The sequence below is a fragment of the Alnus glutinosa genome, chromosome 2 (genome assembly GCF_958979055.1).
Source record: "Alnus glutinosa chromosome 2, dhAlnGlut1.1, whole genome shotgun sequence".
NCBI lineage: Eukaryota > Viridiplantae > Streptophyta > Magnoliopsida > Fagales > Betulaceae > Alnus > Alnus glutinosa.
This window is the reverse complement of record NC_084887.1, coordinates 28,734,975-28,762,394: the sequence shown is the minus strand read 5'-3', so window position 1 is coordinate 28,762,394 and position 27,420 is coordinate 28,734,975. Positions and strand designations below refer to the sequence as shown.

The window sequence follows — 27,420 nt, the reverse complement described above, 5'->3', positions numbered from 1 at the left end:
AGAAAATAATTTTAAAGAAAGAACAAAGAAAATAAAGAAAAAAAATTTGAAACACATACTCGAGCATTGTTGCTGTTTCTTGCCAGGAGCTTATCTCTGCAACAACAGACTGGACAAGAAATTTATCAAAAGTATGTAATCACAGTCATGAACTAAAAAGTACTAAATAATAACAATAAAGACAACAAACGGAAAGGACAATGATGATAAGTTCAGCTTATAAGAACTTAGCAAATAGCTCAGTATGTCTCCATAAACAACATTTCAAAAGGATTCAAACACAAAGTTCTAAGGTAGTTGACAACTCCAAAGAATAATACCTTGCAGCGTGAAAAGAAAATGCTGCCTGGAGCAAGTTCAGGACCAATAACAGCAACAATAGCATTTATGAGGCGGCCAACTCCTTGCTGAAGTTCTATCCATCCATTCTCCTCGGACAAAAGAATGTCCATGGCAAGGCCAAGTGTTGCCTATGATTGAAGAGAAAATGATAAAATAATTTTTTTTTTTTTTTTTTTGATAAGTAATGTCAATTCATTAATAAAGCACAGAGGGACGCAACCCTAATATATAGGAAGTATATAAGAGTGCTCCTAATAGGAACGAACAGAAAATAAATTTAAAAAATCTGCATAAGTAAAAACATTCAAGCTATGTTGAGATGCTATCCAAATATACAACGTGTTGAGCAAACACTTCCTTAGTTCCACCATCGATGTCTCTACATCTTCAAAATGTTGCGCATTCCGTTCCCGCCAAATACACCACATTAAACACAAAGGAACTAACTGTCAAACTTCCTTTGCTGGACCATATCCAAACGGCGCACCCCAACTAGTCAACAACTCCAGCACCTTTCGTGGTATAACCCACTCTACCCCAAATAAAGTAAGAATGTAACTCCATAGATCTCGGGCAACTTTGCAATGAAGTAACAAATGTTCTATTAACTCTCCACTCTTTTTACACATACAGCACCACTTTATCACCACGACATTCCGCTTTCGCAAATTGTCATGTGTCAAAATTTTACCTAAAGCTGTTGTCCATACAAAGAAAGCCACCCTTGCAGGAGCCTTAACATGCCAGATACTCTTCCACGGAAATGAAGGGTCATCTTTCCTATTTAACACTTCATAATAGGACTTCACTTCAAATAAACACCTTTTGGAGAAGTTCCAAATTAACCTGTCATCCTCTCTGTGTCAAATTGTTAAAAAGAAAGGAACTAGAGTGGTGGGGTATCCCTATGAATTGTCCATTGGTAAGGTGTCCATATGAGCCCCTATGAGTTGTCATATAGTGAGATGTCCGTATTTTAGAATATTGTATTTGTCCTAAATGGATTGTGAGGGCCAGGAATATAACAATGATCCTGGGCCACTCTTTTTTGTAAAATACACTAATCTTAACATGCTATCACAGCAAGATTCTAGGGTTTAAATTACTGTTTAGTCCCTTTTTTTGGTCTTTGTCTTCTTTGTTTTCTCCCCTTTTGCAACAGTGTCAATGCTGTAGGCTAAGGCCCGATACCCATGATTGGAGGATGGTAGCGACCATCAACCTCATCAATGCGGTGGCTGATTCTGTGGTGGTGGTGTCTGCATTGTCACGGTTATTGCGGCCTTCATTTGTTTCAATTCTTACTATGTTTTCGTTGATTGTGTTTTGATTACCAGCTGTGTTTTGTGTTGTTTGGTTGTGGTTAACGATAGTCTAAAAGCCAGAGAGCCCACCCTTGATGGTTGCTGACAGTGAGCATCTATCGATATTGGCGAATATAGGGTGGTTGCGATGGTGGCCCAAAGTTGGTTACGACATTGCTATAGTTTTCTGTTGACACCATTGCAGTCATTAGTGGTGTCTGTTCGTGTTCCTGTGGTGGTTGTCTGCGCCATCTGATTGTCGACGGTGAATCTCAAGCCGAGTCAAGCGTGTTTCAAATAAGAAAATGGGCATTTGGTTGTGAGTGCACGTTATCCCTATTTGGGATAAGGCTAACCGAGGAGTGCTTACAAAGTCTGTGTCAATAAGAGTTCATTTGTTACAAGATGAGCTTATATGATATATAAGCTCTAACTTAAGAGGGAGTGTTAGAAAGAAAGGAACAAGTATCCCTATTGAGAAATGCTCCACTTCTCAAATCTTCTCTCCAAAATTTGGTTCCCAAGTAAGGTGTCACCATCCCATGAGATGGTGACACATTTCCCAAAACAATACATCTCATGGAATGGTGACATCTCACTTGGGAACCAACTTTTGAATAAAAAATTTGGGAAGTGTAGCATTTCTCAGGATGTAATATAGGATGTAAGGGTAGTATAACCTATTATTTGTTGGAGAGTATAAATAACAGAATTCCAACTCATGTTCAGTTTTTCAGTTGTAACAGAATTTCTTTGCCAATAACAAAGCATAGGCTCAGTTTTCTCTGATTTCTAGTTAGACTATTATTCTCGAAACCCTAAATCTCTCTCTTTCTTCTTGAATCTGAAAGTTTGAAGCATCAATATATATTTATATCAATGGATTGTGAGGGCCAAAAATATAACAGTGATCTTGGGTCACTCTCTTTTGTGAAATATACTAATCTTTAACACAAACAACAGAGGTGCGGATCAATATGATGGGTACACTGTAAAAATGGAGGACACTAATCAATGTATTTTAGCACCCAAATAGAGAAACCTTTCTTGAGCACATTCTTTCATATATCACATAACTATCAGAGTCTACGGAAACTCAAAATACCAGTATGAAAAACAAAAGTTCCATAAAAGTGTAAACAAGAAATTTTGTAATTGATCAAGAAACTGCATTTTGATTCCAACTCTATAAAGTTTAATCATATGAAAATTAATGTATCTATCTGTGTCAGATATTCATTTGTATGCAAAATTTTCTTTTCTATAACAAGTTTTATCAAAAAAGAGGAACAAGCAAAGCTCAATGTGTAATAATCCCACAACAACAAAGAAGCAAACCACCAATGATCCTCGAATCAAGTTTGTAAATATCAGAGAAACTACGTCTTTAGTATCTGAAGTGGATTCTTTCCACCCTCTAAACATACAGCTATTGTGCTTATCCCAAATTTACCACATTAGACATAAAGGCACAGCTCTCTGATTCTTCTTATATCTGTCGATGACTAGTGGAAGTAATACTTATGGAGAGGTATCCCCATCAACTCAGAGACACTGAGAATTATAGGTTTTTTACTCCAATCTGACTTTTCTGAAAACTCATTTCAGAGATTTAAGAATCTTGAGGCATTTCAACAAAGTATCTTTCATGGAAACAAAATTAACCAAACACGTACCCCCACAAACAACACCCCCCCCCCCCCCCCCCCCCCCAAAAAAAAAAAGAAAAAAAGAAAAAAAAAAAAAAAACAGAGAATTATATATGAGTGCCCGTCTAAAGCAGCTTGTTTGTGACCAAAGATTTTGTAATGAGAAAGATATAAAAAGGTTGAATTTTCTAAAGTCTGGTACACTATTGGGAGTATAGCCAGCATCTGAAGATTTAGAGTAGCAATGGAAATAATAAGACAGTCAAATAGGTCAAGATACACCACATGACACTTGATGAAAACCATTTTCTGAAGGCACTACAGTGGTAAAGAATTGGATTACCTGGACATGAGACACAAAGGATAAACCAGCAGCCTCAATGGTCAAAAGAAGTCCATGCAAAGACCAAATCTGTAAACTAGCTACCAAACTTTTAGCTAGCAAAGTGATTGAGCTCACAGTTGCAGGCACCAAAGTTGACAAAGCCATTCCTCCTGCACTGCAGGCAGAGTATATAAGATGGAGAAAACTAAAAAAAATCTAGAAACCATAAATGTTTAGATATGGAACCTACCATCAACAAGTATCATGACACAAAATGTAGTATATTTTTTTTTATCTAAGTAATAAGATTTTATAAAAAGCTTAAGGCGCCCCTAGGTACACAGAAAGTATACACAGGAACAACCAAACCAATCCACAAGAAGAAAAAAACCCAACAAACCCTCAAAAACCCAGGCCTTCAAAACCGAACCCTCAAGAAGCACTCAACGTTACAGCACGTGAGCCTTGCCTTTCCTTTGCCGGGAGCACGCGCTTGCATCACCGTAGTTAATGGAGCTTACCAGATTCAGCACCTCCCTCCTACCTTTGATCTTTGGACGCACAGCCTTAACTCCCCAGTGGAAGTCCTCTTCAATGGCTTCCAAAATCGCCAAGGATGGATCCACATCCTCAACACCATCCATCTCCCAATCCTCGGCCAAGTCGGGAGGTAAACCACCCAACGGGTAAGGGGAGTCTTCAATCTCCCCATCCCATACCACGTCCCCATGGTATAATTAACAAGCTGAAGTTTCAATAAATTTTTAATATATTCTGGAGAACTAGCAACAAGCATTCCCAACCACTAGGGAGCCATTACTTTCAAATATGTATTGTATTAAGGACATGTCTTTAATTAGTGTATCATGTGTCATGACTTGGAAGATTAATTATAAGCGAGAAGTTTCCAACACTAAATTCAAACACATAAAGACACAAGGCACATCTAAATAGAAAATTAGAAATCCAATAATCAATCATCCTTCTAAAAGAACTAGGCTTTTAGATGGGATAGATTCTCAAATACAACTTCATGTCGCATTCAGATGTGCAAACAAACATGATTCAGTTTGGGAGCTAAAAATAAAATGCAACATGAATTAGTTCAGCAACACACTTGTATTTCATTGTTCTCAATTATTTTATGTACAACATACTAGTTTGTCTTTCATATATTATGTATGATTATTGGTAGGTTTTCATACTTCACGTTATATTCTCAGGGATAAAATATTGTGGTTAGTAATTAGGCTTTAGGATAGAATGCTCTCATATTTTGTGAGCAACACAAAGGGAAAGTAAAAGGAGAAAAAGAAAATGAGGGAGAGATGTTGAACTTATTCTTTAAGTACCAGAAAAATTACTTATCTGATCCCTAGATTTGCACTTGTACCAAATTGATCCCTGGGGTACCAAAATTACCCTAAAGATCCATGGGGTAAACTATTTATCCAAAATGGTACTTACTTTCCAGCCATTGATGGAAACCGTTAGACGCACACGTGTACCCACATCACAACCAATCACCAATTGGCACGAAGCATAGGAGATGAGTCACACCCCTTGTTGCCATAGTGGGAGATACACATCCATGCCCAACCCATGTCCACATCATTAAAAAGCTGATATGTCAACATCTTGCCTTCAACCAAAATGACAAGTACGCATCTTGCCCAAACATGGCCATTCTTCATCTTAAGCAAGAGTTTCATGATCTTGCACTCGCTATGCTTTTTAGGGGAAAATTCCTCCTCATGTTCCTCATTCAACAATGCAAAAAAATAATGGTAATCCTCGGACTTCATGAACAGCTACTCAACTTGGTGAATTTGAGTCCACAGAGCGCTTTCTGAGTGTCAGATCGATTTTAGTGAGCACAAGCCTCCAAAACAGAGGTGAATCAGCTCTCGACTCCAGCGCCATGGCAGACAGTGGAGTTTGCGACACGTGGTCGTGGCTCCACGAGAACCGCCGCACCAGCTCAGCTTGGAGCTCGTGCGAAAATGGCTTGCCTTTGGCATCACCTCCGCTCCCAATTCCTACAAGAACTGCGGAGCTAGCTCGATGAGCTCTGCTTAATTGACGTTGATGCCAATGCCTGAGCTCCAGCTCTGGCACCTCCTTTGTCATTGACCTTAATCACAGTTGCCGACTTCACTCACCAAAGCATGATCGTGTGGTCATTTACAAATTGTGTAAATGGTGTCATTCAAATACACACCTAATTGGCGTCATTTTTGTTGAAGGCAAAATGCTTACATGTCATTTTGGTTGAAGGCAAGATGCTGGCATGTCATTTTCTTAATGACGTGAACTTCTTAAGAAACATGGCAATGACATGTATCTCCCATCATGGCAGCAAGCAGCAAGACTCATCTGCTATGCTATGTGTCAATTGGCAATTGGTTGTGACGTGGATCTACATGCGTGTCTAAAGGTTTTTGTTAAACGGCTAGAAGGTAGAGACCATTTTGGACAGATAGCTTTTCCTACGGATTTTTAAGGATAATTTTGGTACCTTAGGGATCAGTTTGGTACTAGTGCAAATCCTAGAGATTGGATAAGTAATTTTCCCAAAGGTACCTTCAATAGAATAGTATCCTAAAAATAAAAGATAAATAAATCAATAAATAAAGCATTAGATTGGTTTCTCTTCAAAAACTATAACAAAAAATATAATTCACAAACAATCCATATTGTGTGTATTGTATGTATTTCAAAAGGCCTTAACTTTTGTGAAATGTTTATTTGAGAATTATAAGGCTCTTGCGGCATGAAATCAGCCTCCAAGGTTGCCTGCCCTTCAAAACCAACTTTCAGCAAGTTTTTACATTATTTTATCCAACCCAAAACGAGCTTCTCTAGAGGCAGCCTTGTGCATACGGATATCTAATGATTGAGAAATAGTGATAATCAACCCAACAATTATGCATTCCATCCAAGATCATCGCAGCTTCTGTCAATTCAATTAAACTATTTCCTCTCATGCTTGAAAAAGGAAAATTAAACTATTTCCTTCCTTAGAGGTTTGAACAAAACAAAAAGTCGCTTTTTATTTTATTTTTAATTTCCTTTTAGTGGTGATATATTAACAGTCATTAGCAATAAGACCTAAAGAAAAGATAATCAAAGCCTTTAAGGGGCATGGAAAAGAAAAAGATAATAAAAATATGAAATAGAAGCTCAATAATCACCTGCGGTGGAGGCAGCCAAGTGCAATGGCAATTGATCCAGCATAGTTTGAATCCGTTGCTCCAGTTAGGTCACTAAGCAGTGATCTGGTCTGTTTAACACCAAGTATAGCATGTGTGTGAGAGAGAGAGAGGGGAAAACAAATAGACAGATTGATCGAACTCTTCAGGGGGGGGTTCTGCATTTTTACATCAACAAACACAACTACAATAATAACAGGATGAAATTGTTTCTTGGACAAGAAACTTGGAGCTGACCATTCTTGCTGTAAAGATATCATTTCCAAGCCGAGCTAAAAGACCCAGACCTTCAGACGATGCTCTACGTTGTGATGGACAAATGTCTCCCTCAGCCAGAATACCCTGTCAAAATAACATAAAATTTATATGGAAAACTGACGATATAATAAGGATATTAGTGATAGTAACAACACCAAATACAACAATAATAATATTCACCATCATCATCTTGATCATAAACATAGCTAGTACCTGAAAAATAGCGTGCGCCAAACTTAATATTTCTTGTCCTAGTGGTTGGGGACGCAAAGAAAGCAAAGCCTGAGCAAGAGCATGAGATCATGATTATTAAGGTGAGACCCCACACGATGGAGTTTGAGTATATCAAAGTAGGATAAAAAGCACCTTGAATCCAGCTAGCAACCCCACACATATATTGGTGACACTGGCTGCATGCCATGATTGTTTCTTTCCAGCTTTCAGACACTGCTCTATCATTCCGAGAAGTGAGAGCATCCCACTACTATCCTGTATTTAAGTCCGGGATACATCAATAACATCCAGACATCACTAGTTCGAAAAAAGAAGCAAAATATGCAAAGATCAAGCAATTAACTACATTCCCCTACCTGAGAAGCAAAGATTACTCCAAAGCAGAGAAGCATCTGGTTCACTAATGTCTTGCTTATCGTCTCCGGCTTCATCGTTAAATTAAATCCTCAGTGTATGAAGTTAAGTGTAACAAGGAAAATCAAGAAACAATATTTAAGAAATTTAAGAATACACAAATCAACAATGATTGGGGGCTTGTTTCTTTGAATCAAGTTGATCAAGATGGTTTTTTGGTTATTTGGCTGTTTCTGGGTTTATTTATTTAAGAAACAAGGACGTTTCACTAGCAGCAGTGAGATCTCCATTGGCTGAACACAGTATTTTTCAGAACAGGGCAAAATCGGCAAGTCATTTAGGGTAATGACGGAAATTGACAGGTAAGCATGATCCAAAACGACATGTCGCACAGCATTGAACAAGACAAGTTGTTCTGCAGCAGGTCAAATGACAGGTAGGACCCCTATACGACAAATCATTTAGTAGCTCCAAAAAAATAAAAAAGATGATGCTTACTGGTTGAATGCAATGTTGTGATATCTGGATTAAAGTTTTGATATTTGTGGTGAATTGGTGTTGTATGTTCAAAGGTGTGCGGAGTCTATGAATTATTTTTTCTCTACTGTGAAATTGCTAGTGCCTTATAGAGTGCTTTCTTTAGTCATGCTAGGCTAAATTGGGTAATGCCTAGAAGAGTGATTGACCTTTTCGCTTGTTGGAGAGGGTTGAGTGGCAATCCCCAAAAGCAGCAGTGTGGAAGAAGATTCTATTGTGGTGTATTTGGAGGAAAACAAATTATAGGAGTTTTGAAGACCGCGAGAGGACGGAGGTGGATCTAAAGTCTTTCTTCTTCAATACTCTTTACCACTTGGCAGCTGCTTTTAGACTTTGAGAAATGCTAGAGATACTAAATCTTTTATTAACAGAAAGGTACTAAGATGATGTAGAGCTTATTCATTGGAGATGATTAAAACAATTCATAAAAAGAAATGCTACGGATACCAATGAATAAGCTCCACATCATCTTAGTACCCATCTCTTAGTAAAAGATTTAGTACCTCTAGCATTTCTCTTTACACTTTCCAAACTTGCTTACTTATCATGATTTTTTTGACCATTTTTCTCTTTCTAAGTAAGTGTTCCTTTGTATACTTCTTGTGTAGGTATACCCGAGTTGTGCCTTTTGCGCTTTTTAATGATATTTTGATTACTTATCAAAAAGAGCCTCGTGCCAATCATACTTCTTTTTCCTTTTTTTTTTTTTTTTTTTTTTCTTTTTACCAGATCCTAGTTTTACTTATGATGACACTGGTGCCCTTAGCAAGGAAGACACTTCGTTGGCTTATGTCTCGACAAGAAACATTCACTATTGCATCCTCCTTTGCTCAAGCAGGTAATTTAACCATTGCGCTTAATGCATCTTTCACTGACCCTTGGGTCATTGACTAAAGGGCCTCCAATCATATGACTAGTATATCTCTTTCTTCCTATAACATTTGTTCCGACAGAGAAAAAGTTAGAATAGATGATGGTTCTCTAATGCCCGTGTCTGGTAAAGACCATTTTTGTCACACCTTCTATAAGATTGTCATCAGTTTTTCATGCACCTAACTTTGCAGCCAATTTTATTATATATTGCATGTATTACCTTTGAATTGAATTGCAAAGTCATCTTTTATTCTTCTTCTTATTATTATTATTTTTTCAAGACCTAATCATGAGAAGGATGATTGGAAGTGGTAGCTTGATGGAAGGTCTTTACCAATTCTTCGCTACTTCAAATCCTCACCAGGTAAAGATTTGTTGTTTTCCCGACATGATCACTTGAAAATAGAAGCTTATACATATGTAAATTGGGCTGGATCGACTATGGATCAACAGTCCACATCATGATATTGCACATTTGTCAGAGGTAATTTTGTTACTTCGCATAGTAAGAAACAGTCGGTAATTGCTAGATTAAGTGTAGAAGTGAAATTCAGACCCATGGCCCAAAGAGTATGTTAACTGTTATGGTTGAAGATATGTTGAAAGAACTTGGGTATGATTCTAAAGATACCATAAGAATGTATTCTAAAGAACTCTGCTATGGGCCGACTTTTTTTAGTACTCTCTGCTCTCATGAGTAGCGCATGAGAAGCTGGGGAGGCGCGTGAGGAGTGTAGTGTAGGAGTTTTATTCAGATTTTACCATGAGTTATGTCGGATTTTTCTACGTTGAGGCGAAATCCTTTGAGATTCGATCTGAGTTTAGTGTTGGGGATGCCATAAGGTTAGCAGAGAGGAGCAAAGGTCTCTTCAAGGCAATGTTCTTCAATAAGTTAAGTTTAGGATAGTTTAGGAGATCAATGGAGGAATTGAGGCAGGGTGGGGAGATACGAGACTTTTGCAAGACTTTCCGGGTGGGTTCTATGGTGTATATCCTGCAACGAAGAGGAAATGCTCATGGAAGATTTTTAGAGCTATCAGAATATAGCTATGGTGGTCGACGGACGTGCGTGATTTTACTAGAGGGACGAGAAGGTAGCGGCTGGGCCAATTGTCTTGCACAATTGAGGAAGTTAGAGAAATATTTTAAGAAAGCTGCTGGGGGGAAAATAGGTGAAAAGCTACCAATTGCCCCGACGAGGGTGACGAAGCTGGCGATCCATGACGGCCAAACATTTGCGGCGGTGCTAGTAGGGCAAGGCAGTGAGCTGGAAAACGAAGAATCAAGCAAGGGCACTTTGGGAACTTCCGGAGAGCAACCCATGTCAATTTTGGCAAGAACGGAAAAGAAGGCGACGGATATGGCGGGAGGAGATTGCATGGAGATTGCTGGAGTGCAATTCATGTTAAACGGCTCTGTGGAGAGGCAACTACAACTGGCAAATTTTAAACAAATGCTGGTCTCTATTCGAGAAGAAGTTACTAGATGGCTGGGTTTACTCAAATTGGGCCTGTTGAGGGATGAGGCCAAGCCTACCGAAAGCCCAAGACAAGGTCAAACAGACAACGAAGTGGGTCCGGAAGGATTGGGCCTTAAGAAGCAGGACCAAAATGTGTTCAAGGCTAAAGGAAAAGAAATAACCCACCAGGAGAACAGTGGAAGTTTGGTGATAACTTATAGTCGCTGGACTCAGCCCAGGCAGATGGTCCAGACTGAAGTGACGACTAAGACGTTGGCTGAAACTGTCGAGCAAGGTCAGAAGACGCTGATGACGACGCTGGAGGTGGTTCCCGAACCAGAGCTTACGGGTACCGGGTCTAAAATGTTGGGGAATAGTGTTGTGCGACTGGTAAAGATAATGGAGAAAAACGGGGCTGAATCAGAGGGTATCGATGGTGTCACTGGGGGTTTGAGGAAGGCCAGAGAGGAGATTATATTGCATGAGAACCATGATTCCTTATGTACAAGTCCTGGAGTGGCGGAAATAGAGAAGTTGGAGGAGCAGATTCACGATGGAGGTGAGACTGGCGTTGCGGGTAAGTACCAGCTGGTTTCTGTTTTGAGTGTTGGTGTAGGAGAGGATAGGGATGAGGGTGATCAGGAGAGTGAGAGTCTAAGGAAGGCAGAAATTGATTTTGGTTTGGGAGAAATAGAATCCCAGAGCAAGGAATTAAAAGTGCAGGGAATTAGTGGGGAAGTGGTTGAATTAGGGTGTGAAAATGAATTATGGGAGGAGGGTGAGGGAGATAATATTTTAACTTTGGTGACCCGGGCAGATGATGTTATTGGGGGAAGTGAGATGCTGGATATACAACCGTTGGCAGTTTTGGAGGAACAATTAGGAGATGACCCTATGTCCACAGAATGGGTGATTGAGAGAGTTAGAGGTTTTTGTAAAGTTGTAGGAATGTCTTGTCCAGGCTTTGAAGATAAGTTGATGGATTTGTTCAATGATATTGAAGCACATTGGTATTCCGATAGGGTAAGGCACGACAATAATTTGAGGGCTAAATTTGGAAATCGTGGACAACGTGAAGTGAAGAGGTTAGAATGTTCGGTGAATTATGATGGGAAAGGAGGTCAATCGTCTAGGTTGACTAAGAAGGGGAGGGTTGGCAATTGTTAATGTTGAAGCCAAAGATAATTTCATGGAATGTTCGAGGCATGAATGAGCTCGAGAAAAGAACGAAGATTAGGGGTTGTTGAGGGAGAATGGAAGGCAGATATTATGTGCTTACAAGAGACAAAAATGGAGGTAATTAGTAGGGAGGTGGTCTATAGTGTTTGGGGTTGTGTTTATGTGGATTGGGTGTATTTGGGTTCTAGAGGGGCTTAGGAGGCATCTTGTTAATGTGGGATAGAAGAGTAGTCGAGAAGATTGAAGAGTAAGTGGGGAGGTATGTGGTAGCTTGTGCATTCCGTAGTGTGTCAATAAATTTTGATTGGGGTTTTGCGGGTGTTTATGGACCTAATGATGATGGTGATAGAAGAGGGTTATGGGATGAATTGGCAGGTTTGAGGAATATTTGAGAGATGCCTTGGTGTATGGGGGGGGACTTTAACATCGTTCGGTCTCCGAGCGAAAGAAGGGGGGAAGCAAGATCATCTCAGGCTATGGTTGAGTTTTCTGAGTTTATTTTTGAACAGGGTCTCATCGATATTCCTTTGGTTGGGGGGAGATCCACTTGGTCAAATTGTCGCACTTGGTTCAGAATTGATCGATTTTTGCTATCTACAGAATGGGAGGAATATTTTCTAGATGTGTCTCAAAGACGTCTTCCTCGAATTCTTTCGGATCATTATCCTCTACTTTTGGATTGTGGAGTCGGGAGACGTGGTAGGGGGTCGTTTAAATTTGAAAATATGTGGTTGCAAGCGGAAGGATTTGAGGAGCAGGTGAAGAGATGGTGGGGATCTTATATGTATGAAGGTACACCTAGCTTTGTGTTTGCCAGTAAGTTAAAAGCATTGAAAACTTATCTTAAACAATGGAATGAGGAGGTGTTTGGGAATGTAGGGGTTCATAAAAAGAAACTGGAAAAGGGTCTGTGTGAGCTGGATTTGATCGCAGAGTATAGGCCGTTATCTGAAGAAGAAAAGTTTAAGAGAGAAGAGTTTTCTAGAAACTTAGAGCAGCATGTTCTTCTTGAAGAAATGAGTTGGAGACAGAAATCTAGGGCATTGTGGTTAAAAGAGGGTGACAGTAATACCAAATTCTTCCACCGGCTGGCTAACTCTCATAGAAGACATAATACGATTGAGAGGCTCTAGTGGTGGATGGACAATTGACTGATGATAGGACAGTTATCCAAGATCACATTGTGGAGTTCTACAAAAAGCTGTACAGTGAGCAATATCAGTGGAGACCAAGAGCAGATGATTTATCTTTTCTTTCCATTGATGAAGAGGATAGAATATGGATGGAACGTGAGTTTGAGGAAGATGAAATTTGGGCGGCAATTCAGAATTTCAAAGCCGATAAGGCTCCTGGGCCTGATGGTTTTACTATGGCATTTTTTCAGAAATGTTGGGAGATCTTGAAGACTGATATTATTGCGGTGTTAAAGGAGTTTCAAAACAGTGGAAAGTTCGAAAAGAGCCTTAACGCTACCTTTGTGTCGCTGATTCCAAAGAAAGCTGGAGCGGTGGATATCAAGGATTTTTTCGACCTATCAGTTTAATAGGTGGAATGTACAAAATCATCTCAAAGGTCCTGGCAAATAGGTTGAAGTCGGTGTTGGGGAAGGTTGTTTCCCATTCTCAGACTACTTTTATCAGGGAGGCAAATATTGGATTCTGTTTTGGTGGCAAATGAATGCGTGGATAGCAGGATTTGATCTGGAACTCCGGGCATTATTTGTAAGTTGGATTTGGAGAAGGCGTATGATCATGTAAGTTGGGAGTTTCTGCTTTATGTTTTGAAGAGATGCGGTTTTGGGGAGAGATGGCGTGGTTGGATTGCTCATTGTATTTCTAGTGTTTGTTTTTCCATAAATATCAATGGGTCGCCTTCAGGGTTTTTTCGTAGCTCACGGGGTCTTCGACAAGGGGATCCTTTGTCTCCTCTTTTGTTTGTGTTGGTGATGGAGACTTTCAGTCGGATGATATATGCGATGGTGGATAGTGGGCGCCTATCGGGGTTCTCAGTGGGACCGAGTACGCAAGATGCTATGATGGTATCCCATCTTTTATTTACAAATGATACGCTGATCTTTTGTGATCCTATTGCTGACCAAATCCGAGACTTGAGGTGTTTGCTGCTTTGTTTTGAAGCAGCTTCGGGCTTAAGAATTAATTTGTCTAAATCTGAGATGGTTCCGGTAGGTGAGGTAGGGGATGTGGAGGAGTTGGCTAGTATTCTTGGGTATGGTGTGGCCTCACTTCCGTTAAAGTATTTGGGTCTGCCGTTGGGTGCTAAGTATAAAGACGCTCATATGTGGAATAGCGTTATTGAGAAGATGGAAGCGAGATTAGCGGGTTGGAAGAGGTTGTATTTATCTAAGGGTGGAAGGTTAACTTTGATTAATAGTACTCTTTCAAGTTTACCTACGTATTTTCTGTCTCTCTTCCCTATTCCAGTGGGAGTGGCAAATCGTTTGGAAAAACTTCAGAGAGACTTCCTTTGGGGTGGTATTGGAAATGAATTTAAATTTCATTTGGTTAATTGGCGTACGATTTGTTATTCAAAGGTTTCGGGGGGACTAGGAGTGAGAAATATGGTTATGTTCAATAAAGCTTTGATGGGTAAATGGTTATGGAGATATGCTTTGGAGAGGGAGGCTCTGTGTAGAAAGGTGGTGGATTCCAAATATGGAAGTATGGGGGGTGGTTGGTGCTCTAAGGAGGTTGGGGGTTCTTTTGGGTTTGGAGTTTGGAAGAGTATTAGGAGGGGATGAGATGCTTTTGCAGCTCATGTGAGATATGAGATCGGGAATGGTTCGAAAGTTCTATTTTGGCATGATGTGTGGTGTGGGGAGATTCCTTTGAAGACTCTTTTTCCAGAATTGTTTCTAAATGCTAGAGGCAAGGATGCTTGGGTGGAGGAGAATATGCAGAGACAAAATGGCACAATTATGTGGAATATTTTATTTTCTCGCCCAGTTCATGATTGGGAGGTGGAAGCGGTTAGTAGATTTTTTGAGATGTTGTACACTCTTAAAATTATAAGTGAGGGAGAGGATAAAATGTGTTGGATTCCAGCGCGAAAGAAATCTTTTCAGGTGAAGTCTTACTATAAGGTTTTATCTAGTCCTATTCAGTCTTCTTTTCCGTGGGAAAGTATTTGGAAAGTTAAGGTCCCCCCGAGAGTGGCATTCTTTGTGTGGACGGCAACTTTAAGGAAAATCTTAACTTTGGATAATTTACGAAAGAGAAACATTATTGTGATGGAGTGGTGCTACATGTGTAAGATTTCTAGAGAGTCTATTGACCATTTGTTTCTACATTGTATGGTTGCTATAGAATTGTGGAGGACGATTCTGCAAATGTTTGGGGTGGTGTGGGTAATGCCGCGATCGGTGAAAGATATGTTGAGGAGTTGGAGGAGGCAAAAGGGTAATCGGACTTTGATACCGATTTGGCGCATGGCTCCATTGTGTTTGATGTGGTGTGTATGGAAGGAACGAAATGCACACTGTTTTGAAGATTGTGAGACTAATTGATGAACTTGAAGAAAATGATGCTACAAACGTTGTTTATGTGGAGAGAGAAAATTCAGTTTATGCATGAGTGTTCTTATTTTGAATTTATAGATAGGTGCTCACTTTTTTCTTTGAATTAAGGGCTTCATGTATACGTCATGTGTACTATAGGTTGCGCCCCTTTGCGCTTTTTGAATATACTTTACTTACAAAAAAAAAAGGTTTTATCTAGTCCTATTCAGTCTTCTTTTCCGTGGAAAAGTATTTGGAAAGTTAAGGTCCTCCCAAGAGTGGCATTCTTTGTGTGGACGGCAACTTTAGGGAAAATCTTAACTTTGGATAATTTACAAAAGAGAAACATTATTGTGATGGAATTGTGCTATATGTGTAAGATTTCTGGAGAGTCTATTGACCATTTATTTTTGCATTATATGGTTGCCATAGAATTGTGTAGGACAATTATGCAAATGTTTGGAGTGGAGTGGGTAATGCCGCGATCGGTGAAAGATATGTTGGGGAGTTGGTGGTGGCAAAAGGGTAATCGGACTTTGATACCGATTTGGCGCATGGCTCCATTATGTTTGATGTGATGTGTATGGAGGGAACGAAATGCACGCTGTTTTGAAGATTGTGAGACTGATTTAATGAACTTGAAGAAAATGATGATACAAACGTTGTTTATGTGGAGAGAGAAAATTCAGTTTATGTATGAATGTTCTTATTTTGAATTTATAGATAGGTGCTCACTTTTTTCTTTGAATTAGGGGCTTCATATATAAGTCCTGTGTAGTATGAGTTGTGCCCCTTTGCGCTTTTTGAAAATACTTTACTTATAAAAAAATAAAAAATAAAAAGAACTCTGCTATTCACATTGCTCACAAACTAGTCCAACGTGACCAAATCAAGCATGTTGAGATTGACAAGCATTTTATTAAATAAAAACTATATACAGGACTAATCCGTACACCATGTGAAGACAGGAGAACAACTTGCAGATATCCTGAAAAATTGAGTGTCAAGTGGAGCCTTTCTTACAATCTTAAGAAAAAAAAGGCATGGGGGATATCTTTTCCTTACCTTAAGGGGGAGCGTTGATGTGCTATTTTATGATTACATTATATTATAATTTTGGAAGCCATTTATGTACTTGTACGAAGTGAGACTATTATAAATAATACATAAACAGGAGGAGAACCCTAATTTTGAGAGTTCTCTTTTCTAGACAAGCTGTCTTTCTCTTCTCCGTCTTTTTACTTTTATTTCTCTTAGAAGAGTATTTAAAAAGTTAAGGCTCCATCGATAGTGGCATCTTTTGAGTGGACGCCAGCTTTAGGGAAAATTTGAACTTTGGATAATTTAAAAAAGCGGAATATTATTGCGGTGGATTAGTGTTGTATGTTTAAGGAAAAAGAGGAATCTATGAATCACCTTCTTCATTGTCAGGTTACCACAGAATTGTGGAGTACATTTTTCCAATTGTTTGGCGTTGTATGAGTTATGCCTCGAAAGATGAGCAAGTTATTGGTGAGTTGGAGGGGACAATTGGAACACCGTACTGTTCTGAAAATGTGGAGGTTGGCTGCTCTGTGTTTAATGTGGTGTCTTTGGAGAGAATGGAACGCAAGAAATTTTGAAGATTGGGAGACTGTGACCTTAGAGTTGAAGAAGATGATGTCCCAACCCCTTTATACATGGAGAGTAGCATGGAATAGTTTGTCTGTTTCTAACTTTTCTGAGTTTTTGGATTTTTGTTATCTGTTCTAATTTTAGGAGGTTTTTTTGTATACTTCATGTGTGCTAGGATTGCGCCCCTCTTTACTTTTAATAAATTTGCATTACTTATCAAAAAATAAACTTTTCTTTCTCTTTCTTATTATGCTATTTCCACTTGGTATTAGAGTAAAAGTCCTCAGTTAGAACCTTAATTCCACAAGTTAACCCTAATTTCAGTTAAATATTCTACGTGTTGGACCTCACCTGTTAATGAGAAGTTTAAACCCACACATGAGGAGTGTTATACTATAATCAAAAAATTAAAATCACCCTTTTCGATAAGCTTAAACTTTAGGGATAAGTCGTGATTTAACTTAAGGAACTAACTATTCTCCTTTTTCCAACTTTTCTTTCCTCTATCTTTTCCTGATATAGCACCCATATAACTAAATAATTGGTTTTTCTTCTTTCCACCAGCGAATTTGCTGGAGCCTAATATGTTATTAAGAAGTTTGAAAATCATACCTTGAATTTGTAAGAGAGAAAAACAGAAACTAAGACAAAACAACTATTACCTGAGGAAAGCTAGAAGGCTCATCCTCCCATACACAAGGCATTAGGCCATCTTTTCCACCTTGGAAAGCCCGAAGTTCATCTTCTAACCAATCCCTAAGTAAACGTAATTAACAAGAAAAAAAAAAAAAAGAATAAAAGAATCTGAGCTTGCTGCCAACAAAAATAAAAAATCTGAGCTTGCCAAAAGGGATTGAAATAATGATACACTACGCAAAAATATCAAACTTGTAAAGACATTAGTCGGGAAGCTAAACCAACAGAAATTACCAAGGTTCAACCATTATATAAAATCAAAGAACCCATGAAATGAAATGCTAAGCACCTTCCAGGAATCCAGGGACCCAACCATGCATCCCTCTTGTCTAACAGCAACCTCAAGCATGAGCTTTCCTCACATCCAGAAGCAACTCTTTTATTTTAACCCAACAATATGGAATAGAGAACCAAATCAGTCACACAAAACGACAAAGAGAAATTTCAATTTTGCAAGTTAAAGGAATTGACATTTAAGGAGTATTTAACCCAAAAATAGAATAATAAAAATCTGATACAAAAGTAAAGCAACATGAGCAACTGTAGCATATCATTACCTATATGGAGTTGTGCACAACTGAATAACCTGGGGGTGGTCATTCTTATATGTCAATGGATCAGGAAGGGACTGATAAGCAATTAACGTCTTGATAACAAATATGTCTACTGCAGGCTTCAGATTTGGGATCTCTTTGGCTCTTGCCACTGAAATATAGGATAAAGCACTGCTTTCCAAGATACGTTAGAACATTTTAACTAATACAAGAACAACAGAAGTTTTGGCCTAAGATATTCGAAGTATTGGCAGACATACCAACTAAGGTATACAAGCACTGGTTGAAGTAAAATTCCACTGTTCACAGCATTGGGAGCAACAAAGCACCTTACGAAAGCGGTGAGTGCATCAACTGCAGCAGACCACACACTACAAAAGGCAAAAGGAGAACAAAAGATTAATAAATAATCATAAATTACACTCAACCTCATTCAAGACAACCATTATAATAAACAATTTTTTGATAAGTAAGAGAAATATCATTAAAAAGCGCAATCCATTATAATAAACAATCATAAATCATTTACCATAATGACAAATTATTATAAAGCCAACAAATTAGGGGACCAGGAAAATTATAAATCCAAAACAAAGGCAATTAAAATCAGAAATCAGTCCTTCCATTTTTTCATAAGTAATAAAGAAAGATTAAATTAAAAGAAAACAAAATGAGAAGTCAGGTAAACCAAGAGACTTCTCCTAGAAGTTACAATCTAAAATTTACCCAAAAACGATTAGACTGAAGGCTTCGAATCAAACAAGGACCTTATAGATAAAGACTACCTAATTCCAATTTACTCAACACAAGTAAAACATTAGAGAACTAAAGAATCATAAACTTTCCGCCATAGAACTCCAATAGTAAAATTTGTATTACTCAGAAAATGCACATGATTTAATATGTCCACCTACTCAGCTTATTACATCAATTGTAAGTATCAGCAGACAAAATAACACTATCGTGGAACAAAAACTCGTGACTGTTTGGTCAAAACAGATGGGCAATACTTACAAATATTACATCACTGTTGAATTAAATGTTAAGTTTCAACAAATAAGTATATGTTGACCTTTTTCTTTTGATTGGTTAGTTACACACACCCAGAGTGCCATGTACAAACACATTATAGAATACAAAAACCAACATCATGTGATTGGCCATAATTATTAGTCTTTTGTTTCACTCTCTTTGCCAAAGACGGTGACATGCCTGGCAACATACACATACATAAATACATACATGTAGACATAATTATCTATCTTTTGTTTTAATGTATATGTATGCATATATATGGCAGCTTGCAGGTCTGTGAATTTGTGTGCATGCACAAAACGTCAGTAATTCCCTTAAGAGGGACAAAATATACATAATGCATGTAAAAGAAATAGTCGGAAAAACAAATGACTCAAGATTATAGAGTTTTCTTCCATCTTTCAAATGAAATCATAAGTTCCCAGACATCTCTTCATCTATCATTATTTCTTTTATAATTCTTTTTTTTAATATAAGTAATGTAAATTTAATCAAAGCGCAGGGGCGCAACCCCAGTACACAAGGAGTATACAAAAGAAGCCATAAATCATAGAGAAAGAACAACATAATTCTAACAAAAATTAGGAACAGGCACACTATCCCATGCCACTCTCCATATACATGGTGTGTAGCATCATTTTCTTCAATTCTAATAATACATTCTCACGATCGTCAAAGCTCCTTGCGTTCGGCTCTCTCCAAAGACATCACATCAAAAACAAATGAGCCAACCTCCATATGTTCAAAATATTACGGTTGCCCAATTGTCCCATCCAACTCCCCAACAAATCCTTCCCCTTGCGAGGCATAACCCAATCAACGCCAAACAACTGAAAAATCAACTCTATGGCAACCTCACAATGAAGGAGTAAATTATCCATAGACTCTCCACAAATCTTGCACAAACAGCACCACTCCATCACAATAATATTCATCTTTCGTAAATTATCCAAAGTTAAAATTTTCCCTAAAGCCGCCATCCACACATAGAAAACCACTCTTGGGGGAGCCTTAACTTTCTAGATACTCTTCCAGCGAAAAATGGAAATTGCAAGATTAGATAATACCTGATGGTAAGACTTCACTTCAAATAATTTTATGGGTCTCGGCTCATCATAGCCCGAGTCGTGTTACGTTTGCAGAGTTTTTAATTTCTTGCTCTTTTGTTTCTTCTTTTCAAGGGCACTTTGGTATACTTTTTGTGTAATTGGGTTGTGCTCATCTGCGCTTTTTAATGATATGACATATCAAAAAATAATAATAATCCTTATAGATGAAATCCAACAAATTGTATCCTCGCCTCCATGCTTGACTCTTTGAGAATACAACTCAAAGAACTTAGAGACCACTTCCACCTCCCAATCGTGTACAGATCTAGTAAATAGAATATTCCAATGAATGGTTCCATTATGGAACTGCATATTCTCCGCCACCCACGCATCCTTACCACACGCAATAGTGAACAATTCAGGAAATAGGACATTCAACAGTGTTCCCTACACCAAACATCATGCCAAAACAACACTTGAGCTATCTCCTACCTCATAACGCACATGATTAGCAAAACCGTCCCACTTCCTCCTTATACATTTCCACACTCCCACCCCATAGGGTCCCCCAACCACCTTTGAACACCAACCTCCCCTCATACTATTATATATAATGTTCACCACCTTTCTCCACAAAGCATCCCTTTCTATAGCAAACCTCCACAACCACTTGCTCAAAAAGGGCCCAATTACATTGAATCAAACTTTTCACCCCTAACCCCCCCTAAAATTATTGGAGAACATATTTTTTACCAATTCACCAAATGAAACTTAAACCCATCTCCAAAACCTCCCCAAAGAAAGTCCCTCTGAAGTTTTTCCAATCGATTAGCCACTCCTACTAGAATAGGGAAAATGGACAAATAATACGTTGGTAAGTTAGAGAGAGTACTTTTTATCAAAGTTAACCTACCTCCCTTTGATAAATACAGCCTCTTCCAACCCGCCAATCTATGCTCCATCTTCTCAATAATGCCACTCCAAATAGTGGAAGCCTTGTAGTGAGGGTCTAAAGGAAGACCCAAATACTTCACCGGAAACGAAGCCACACACACCCAAGAATGCTAGCCAAACCCTCCACATCGCCTGCTGGAACAATCTCTGATTTAGACATTTATTTTCAACCCCGACGCCGCTTCAAAACATAAGAACCAGATTTCTTTTATGATTCAGAATCGTAAAAAGAGTTGGGAAAGCCAAGGGACACAGGTTGCCCACAAAAATCTCCCAATAAAACTTGTCAATGCAAAGATTCAGAATATCTAAAGTCCTAAACAGGAGAAGAGTCTTGGATGAACATACAACAGATAAAACAGAGATCTCAAGAGCAGCATCTTGAGACAAAACATCAAGATGTCCACAACCTCCAAAGCTCCCCATATTCCTTTCGGCCTAAGTATATCACATTAAACAAAAAGGTGATGCAATCTAATCTACAACCCTATAACTTTACAAGCCAACTCTCTCACCGCCTTTGAACAACTCAAAAACTGACTTGAGAATTCAGCCCAAAAAGCAAACACCAAGAGCAAAGCTCATGGCGAAAACACACCAGTTTTCTCTTCTCCTAAAATATCGCAATCATATTGTGTTTTGTTTCTTTCTTAGTTTAGAAACTATTTCAAAATGAAGACACCTCATTTTCTCTTTAATTTTAACTATCTGAAGATATTTAAAGATCCAACTGCAATATAACCAAAGTTATGTAACAAGCACACTATAAATCTTAAAAGCTTGTAAGGAGGATCAAGAGATTGCAGCTTCTGTGCAGTGATTACACCTAATACAGATATTTTTCCAATAAATCACAATACATAATTGCAAAACCAATTTAATACCAACCATACTTAATATACTGACTTACCGTATACTAGACGTTAAATCTCCAGTTTGCTTCATTTCATGTTCAGGATTTCCACTAAAGAGAGTAGCCCACAAGGAAAGAATATCAAAAACCTGATCTTCAAGCTCCTGCTAGAATAAAATTAGCACGACAGCATGCATATAGTTCTTACACCAAATGAAAGATTACAGAGATGACTATGTACCTCCTTTGGCATAGAATCCAACAGTGATGATAAAAGTAACCATCCAGCTTCTTTTTCAACTGTGGCGGCCACAGGGTTCCGACTAGATTCTATCAGCATCTTCTTTGAAACTTCGAGCACTGATCTGGGCAATCTGCACAGAACAACAAGATACTACTGATTATGACAACCAAATATTAAAGAACCATCATTTATCATGTACAACAATTAGCATTTAAATCCTTTCCCATTTGACATGGTGACCACAAGAAGAATGGCTCACAACATAACATGGCCCCACCAATATGCAAATTCAGGGCACTAGCATAACAAAGATACAAGAGTATGGGTTGTAACAAAATAGGTTAAGTAGATATATATATCCAAACAATGGGCAAGGGGATCTTTGGAGGGCAGCAACCAAGAACAAGAACTATGATGATAAAACAACTCCAACAAAAGTATGGAAGATAAAAGGAAGCATAAGAAACAATATAACATAAAGCTGAAATATTCTAAGTCCAGCACCATATCTCATTTCTTAGATCTACTAAGGAATTAACAGAGTATCTGCATATGAACCAACATGACAATGCCAGGACTCAAATTTAACATCAAAGAACAAAGGCCTGTAAATTAAAATGAAATAGATATTCTGACCAGTAAAGGCAATGTCCACTGGAAGGAAGATATTAATGAAAAATCTAACCTAACCAGCAACAAATGATAAAGAAATTTACTAAGATAGCCAATCATAAGAAAAAAGAATTGCATTGTAAAACTAATAAGCAAAGCTGAGGAAAAAGATAAACAAGAACATCTAATACCAATACATGAGATGATAAACATTTAATATCCTCTATGCACCAGGACACATCCATCATGTAGGCTATTGAACCAATCATGCTTCATTTTGATATTCGAAGACATCAAAAATTGACCTCTCCAATCATGGCATGCATATAAACCTATATCTACCAGCTCATGCATGTCAATTCAGACTGCTATACTACAAGAATCTTTGTTTTAGCTTTTCCGATTTCCTTGTTCGTTTTTCTTTGCCTTCTTAGGCGTTTCCTTGTATATACTTCCAGTGTACTTAGAGGGGCGCCTTACGCTTTTATAAAATTTCATTTACTTTAAAAAAAAAAAAAAGAATATTAATAGAAGGACATATCAAAAGAATATAAAGAGAAGGATAAGGAACCCTTCAAGCAGAGAGAAGAAAGACAATGGGAAACAAGACAAGGCATTTGGGAAACAAAAATGAAAAGAGTACAACTTCAGAAGTACAAGGTTAAGAGAAAGTCAAACATAGCCTACCATCTTTCTTACCGCTCCTTCAAAAATAATCTAGCTAAATTTAAGAATCAATAGCAACTGTTGGGCCTCAATATTGTTTCAATGTGGCAGTAAAGGAGAAACAAGTCCAAATCTTAAATCACTTCAACCCACTTTATTTTATGTTAAAATAGTCAATCAACCAATTGTACCATGTTAAGACTATATGTTCATATGGTGTGTTGGCATATTCCGTTGACAAAAACACTGTAAAATTAGATATAAGTCCTAAGTCTAAGTGAGTTGTTTTGAACGAAAATTGAAGACATGTTGCATGCTAACATGTGTTAGAATATAAATTTAATTATCAAGTTCATCATTTCCTATCAGCTAAAGCTTTTGAGAGAATTGGTGATTTAACATGGTATTAGAGAAGAAATTATGAATTTGAACCGACTCTACAATTCACCCCCTATTTTCACAACAAGAAGGGCCCTCTTGCCTTTAACCCGGCTAAAACCAACACCACTAGCATCGAAATTGATCGAGCATTCTAGATTCTTGAGCTCTCTTTTCCCTTTTTGCTTAAGAGCAGAGACAAAGCGCTACCCCTCATCAACTAAAGTCAAGAAATCTAGAAAACCCTTCTCAGTCCCCCGGTAAGAAACCCCCATCGTATGATAACACAACCTAGCAACTTGCATTGCCTTGGGGTATCCAACAACCCCTCCCTAAGGATCATCCCCATTCAAAGATTCGCCAACCTCGAAGACCCAAGAAGACCGCTGGTCCCTCCAAGACATACCAGGTAAAAACTGGGGTGAACACCTATTCACTGAGGAGAACGGTCTAGACAAAAACAAAACCCACTGAAAAGAGGGAGGAACCCCCCACGCCAAACAAATACGAAAATGCAGGCCCAACACCACCAGACAAGGGCTGCGCCGTTGTGGACTGGACCACGACCCCAACCGAGGGTTGAGAAGTTACACCCAAAGACTGTGCCATCGGAACACTAATCGCCCTCACAGCCTCAACAATCAGAGAAACGTCCACCTGTGCTACTGTAATGGGGATTTCTAGAAATGTAATGAAAAGGAGAATGGAGAAGACAAGGGAATTCTGAATAGTACTGAATAATACCGGAGGGCTCTTGGAGAGGCCCGATCTCTCAAAAGTTCAGCTACAAGGATTTTTTCAGTCTGCTCTCTACCTCACTATTACCTTCTATATATAGGCAATTCAGTTAGAATAATTCTAACCGAATTCAGCCTATCACTATCATACCACAATTAACTGAAAATGCAGAATAAAGATGCTTATATCGCATCTGGATCTAGGGGTACAAAAGGAATTAACATATGTTGGGAAACCCTTCTGGATCCTTCCTAAAGAGTCATTCCCTCAGCTATCCTTCCTAACGGCCTTACTGTCCACTGCTGTCCACAGGCCGGTCCATCTCATAGGCCCATAACACCGGTCCATCTTGTAGGCCCATAATAGCTACTATGCCTTTCTTCGCTTTCCAATAAAATCCATAACGTACAAATATCAAGTTCAACTATCAGTTATGTTTATAGGATTTTAGAGAAGTTTCAAACCATTTTTTGGTCCTTCTCACTTCACCTACCTTCAAGATTATCTCAAATTCCTAATAGTCTCACAAAGTAATTTATGCACATTCAACAGATCTAAGATGCTATGCATCAACTTGGGTGCTAGAACTCAATGATTTTATGCGGTTATATACCCCACACACACCCGCACCCAAACACTAATATAATATTATATTGTGAGTTACGTAATCTTGAAACTTTTTTTTTTAAAAAAAAAAAAAAAAAAAAAAAAAAAAAAAAAAAAAGGAAAAGAAAAGGTGACCAGTACCTAGCTGGATAACCAAGAGGTAACTTTTGCGAAATAGAAACCAAAGCAGCCAACACAGTAGCTTGCCCATGCAAGGAATCAAGCTCGAATTGCAAATTACTTCCCTGCAGATAACATAACAGAACCAATTAATTAAACGTGCTTTGTGCGCAAAAGAAGCATACTAAAGAAAATTAACACACAAAGAACCAAAAATCAATCAAAAGCTTTTGATACAACACAGTCACTACAATTCAGAGGTGGGAGTGGCACCTATTAAAGAATAAACCGAGGAGAATCCTAAGATTTCCTGGAAATGTGCAATGAATACTGATGAATGCGCAAGCAAGAAAGAGCAATTTGTAAGAGACTATTTAACTTAACAGGAATCTAAAAGAAAAAGAACTCGGAACATTAAGTTCAATTACAGATGGAATACTATTAATTTCATAAGATAAGCTACTTGCCTATCAGCAATTTATACTTGAAAGTTAGACCTATGGCTTTAGATTAGAGCCACAAGACAAAAGGGTAGGCTCAAGAGCATGTTGGACAGATTTAACTAATCTTCACAAATGAACTGGCTATTTAATATGAGATTGCAAGTCATGGAACACACTCCATCTTCACCAATATAGCACCCTATGTCTGCATGAGATTGCATCTCCCAATCTAAATGCTTGAGAATGAAATTCTTGAGTTCATAAACTGATGAATTTGAGACCACATCTTTCCCTCCCAAGTTTGTATTGCCCATCAGTCCCAAGACAATTACTATTCAACTAATACCTACCCTACTCCCTTCTTCAGACAGTGGCAACATTACTTCAGCTGAATTTAGCTACAACAAACAACTTAGAACAAGATAACAGCAATAGAGAACTACAGCAGAACCAAATGATTCACAAATTGCATCCCTTTTCCGCATTTTTAATAAATTATTGGCATACTCATCAAAAAAATATTATAGAAAAAAATACTCAAGAGAATATGTTGATGAAGCAGCAATCCAATGAACAACCACAAGGAAAAGCTACTAATAGCAGTGACCGATACTGTTGGGCTCAGGAACAGATTAAAAACATTACACCTTGTAGGGAATATTGTTCAGCAAAAAATGGTTGGATATACAAAGTACATGCTGCTAAACTCATCAAAGTGCGTAAACTTGATTAGGCATTATGACTAGTGACAGAGTTCAAAAAAAATAAAAGGAATAGAGCTAAAAGACACCAGATAACTACCTTTTTGTAGTCAAATTATTATAGAAGAACAGGAAGAAGAAAAAGCAAAGGACTTGTTGGGTTCCGAAATCTAAGCCCAACCCAAGTGTTTCAACGGCCGATCTGGCTACGCCTAAAGTTACGCCTACAGTAACAGAACCGTTGGCAGTGTCGGGTTCCGGTGGACAAGAGAGTGTTCCGGAGGGAGCGTCGACTTCTGACGGGTTCTGTCTTCCTCCTACGACGATCACGTCTTCGGAGATCACACGCGTCGAGTCTGCCTCCAGGCCAGAGCGGGGGTCTCGTCCTGTTACCATAGAAGCGGATACAAGGGAAGAAAAGGAAGAGATGGGTATAGCCAGGAGTGCGGTTCAGTCTGCGGGATGCACAGAGGCTGACGGTGGTGTTTATGCTCCTCTCGAAATCCAAGCTCCGGTATGCAACTCCAAGCTGTTGGAGTTAGGTCCCGGGCCACTCATCAACGTGGTGGACACCGGCATTTGCCCACCTCTGCTCTGCGCCGGAGGGCAGACTGTTGTCCCTGCCTTGGAAAGTTTAACCTCCCAGCCGGTTCCTTATAATGGGTCTGAGCTACCCGGTTCTAGGCTGGAGGTTGTACCCAAAATTCCGGAAGTCCCTACCACAGTTCGGATGGGTTCAGACTCAGTGATGGTTGTCTGGGCTGGTCGGAGTTCGTTGGATCCTTTGATTCCTTCGGGCTTTTATCCCTCGGAGTTAGAAGTTGAAGATGCCTCTATTACTCTCTTCTCCCCTTCCGGTTTGGGGTCCACGTATGGAATGAAGCTTATTGAGCCCCCGGAGGAAGAGCCGGCTCCTT

General features: G+C 38.7%; 1 protein-coding gene across 2 annotated transcripts in view; it reads right to left on the bottom strand.

Annotated features, from left to right (window-relative positions):
* LOC133859245 (protein SWEETIE) overlaps window positions 1–27,420 on the bottom strand; it is an 82,396-nt gene that overhangs the window by 17,931 nt on the left and 37,045 nt on the right. For both annotated transcript variants that reach the window (XM_062294577.1, XM_062294576.1), the window contains exons 13-27: window positions 25,381–25,484; window positions 22,237–22,369; window positions 22,053–22,159; window positions 18,365–18,475; window positions 18,108–18,275; window positions 17,840–17,926; window positions 17,517–17,610; window positions 7,681–7,749; window positions 7,457–7,579; window positions 7,304–7,372; window positions 7,070–7,174; window positions 6,815–6,903; window positions 3,639–3,795; window positions 321–470; window positions 60–109 (exon numbers count right to left, since the gene is read on the bottom strand). In XM_062294577.1, the coding sequence (XP_062150561.1) occupies window positions 60–109; window positions 321–470; window positions 3,639–3,795; window positions 6,815–6,903; window positions 7,070–7,174; window positions 7,304–7,372; window positions 7,457–7,579; window positions 7,681–7,749; window positions 17,517–17,610; window positions 17,840–17,926; window positions 18,108–18,275; window positions 18,365–18,475; window positions 22,053–22,159; window positions 22,237–22,369; window positions 25,381–25,484 (1,616 nt within the window). The remainder of the gene's footprint in view (window positions 1–59; window positions 110–320; window positions 471–3,638; window positions 3,796–6,814; window positions 6,904–7,069; window positions 7,175–7,303; window positions 7,373–7,456; window positions 7,580–7,680; window positions 7,750–17,516; window positions 17,611–17,839; window positions 17,927–18,107; window positions 18,276–18,364; window positions 18,476–22,052; window positions 22,160–22,236; window positions 22,370–25,380; window positions 25,485–27,420) is intronic.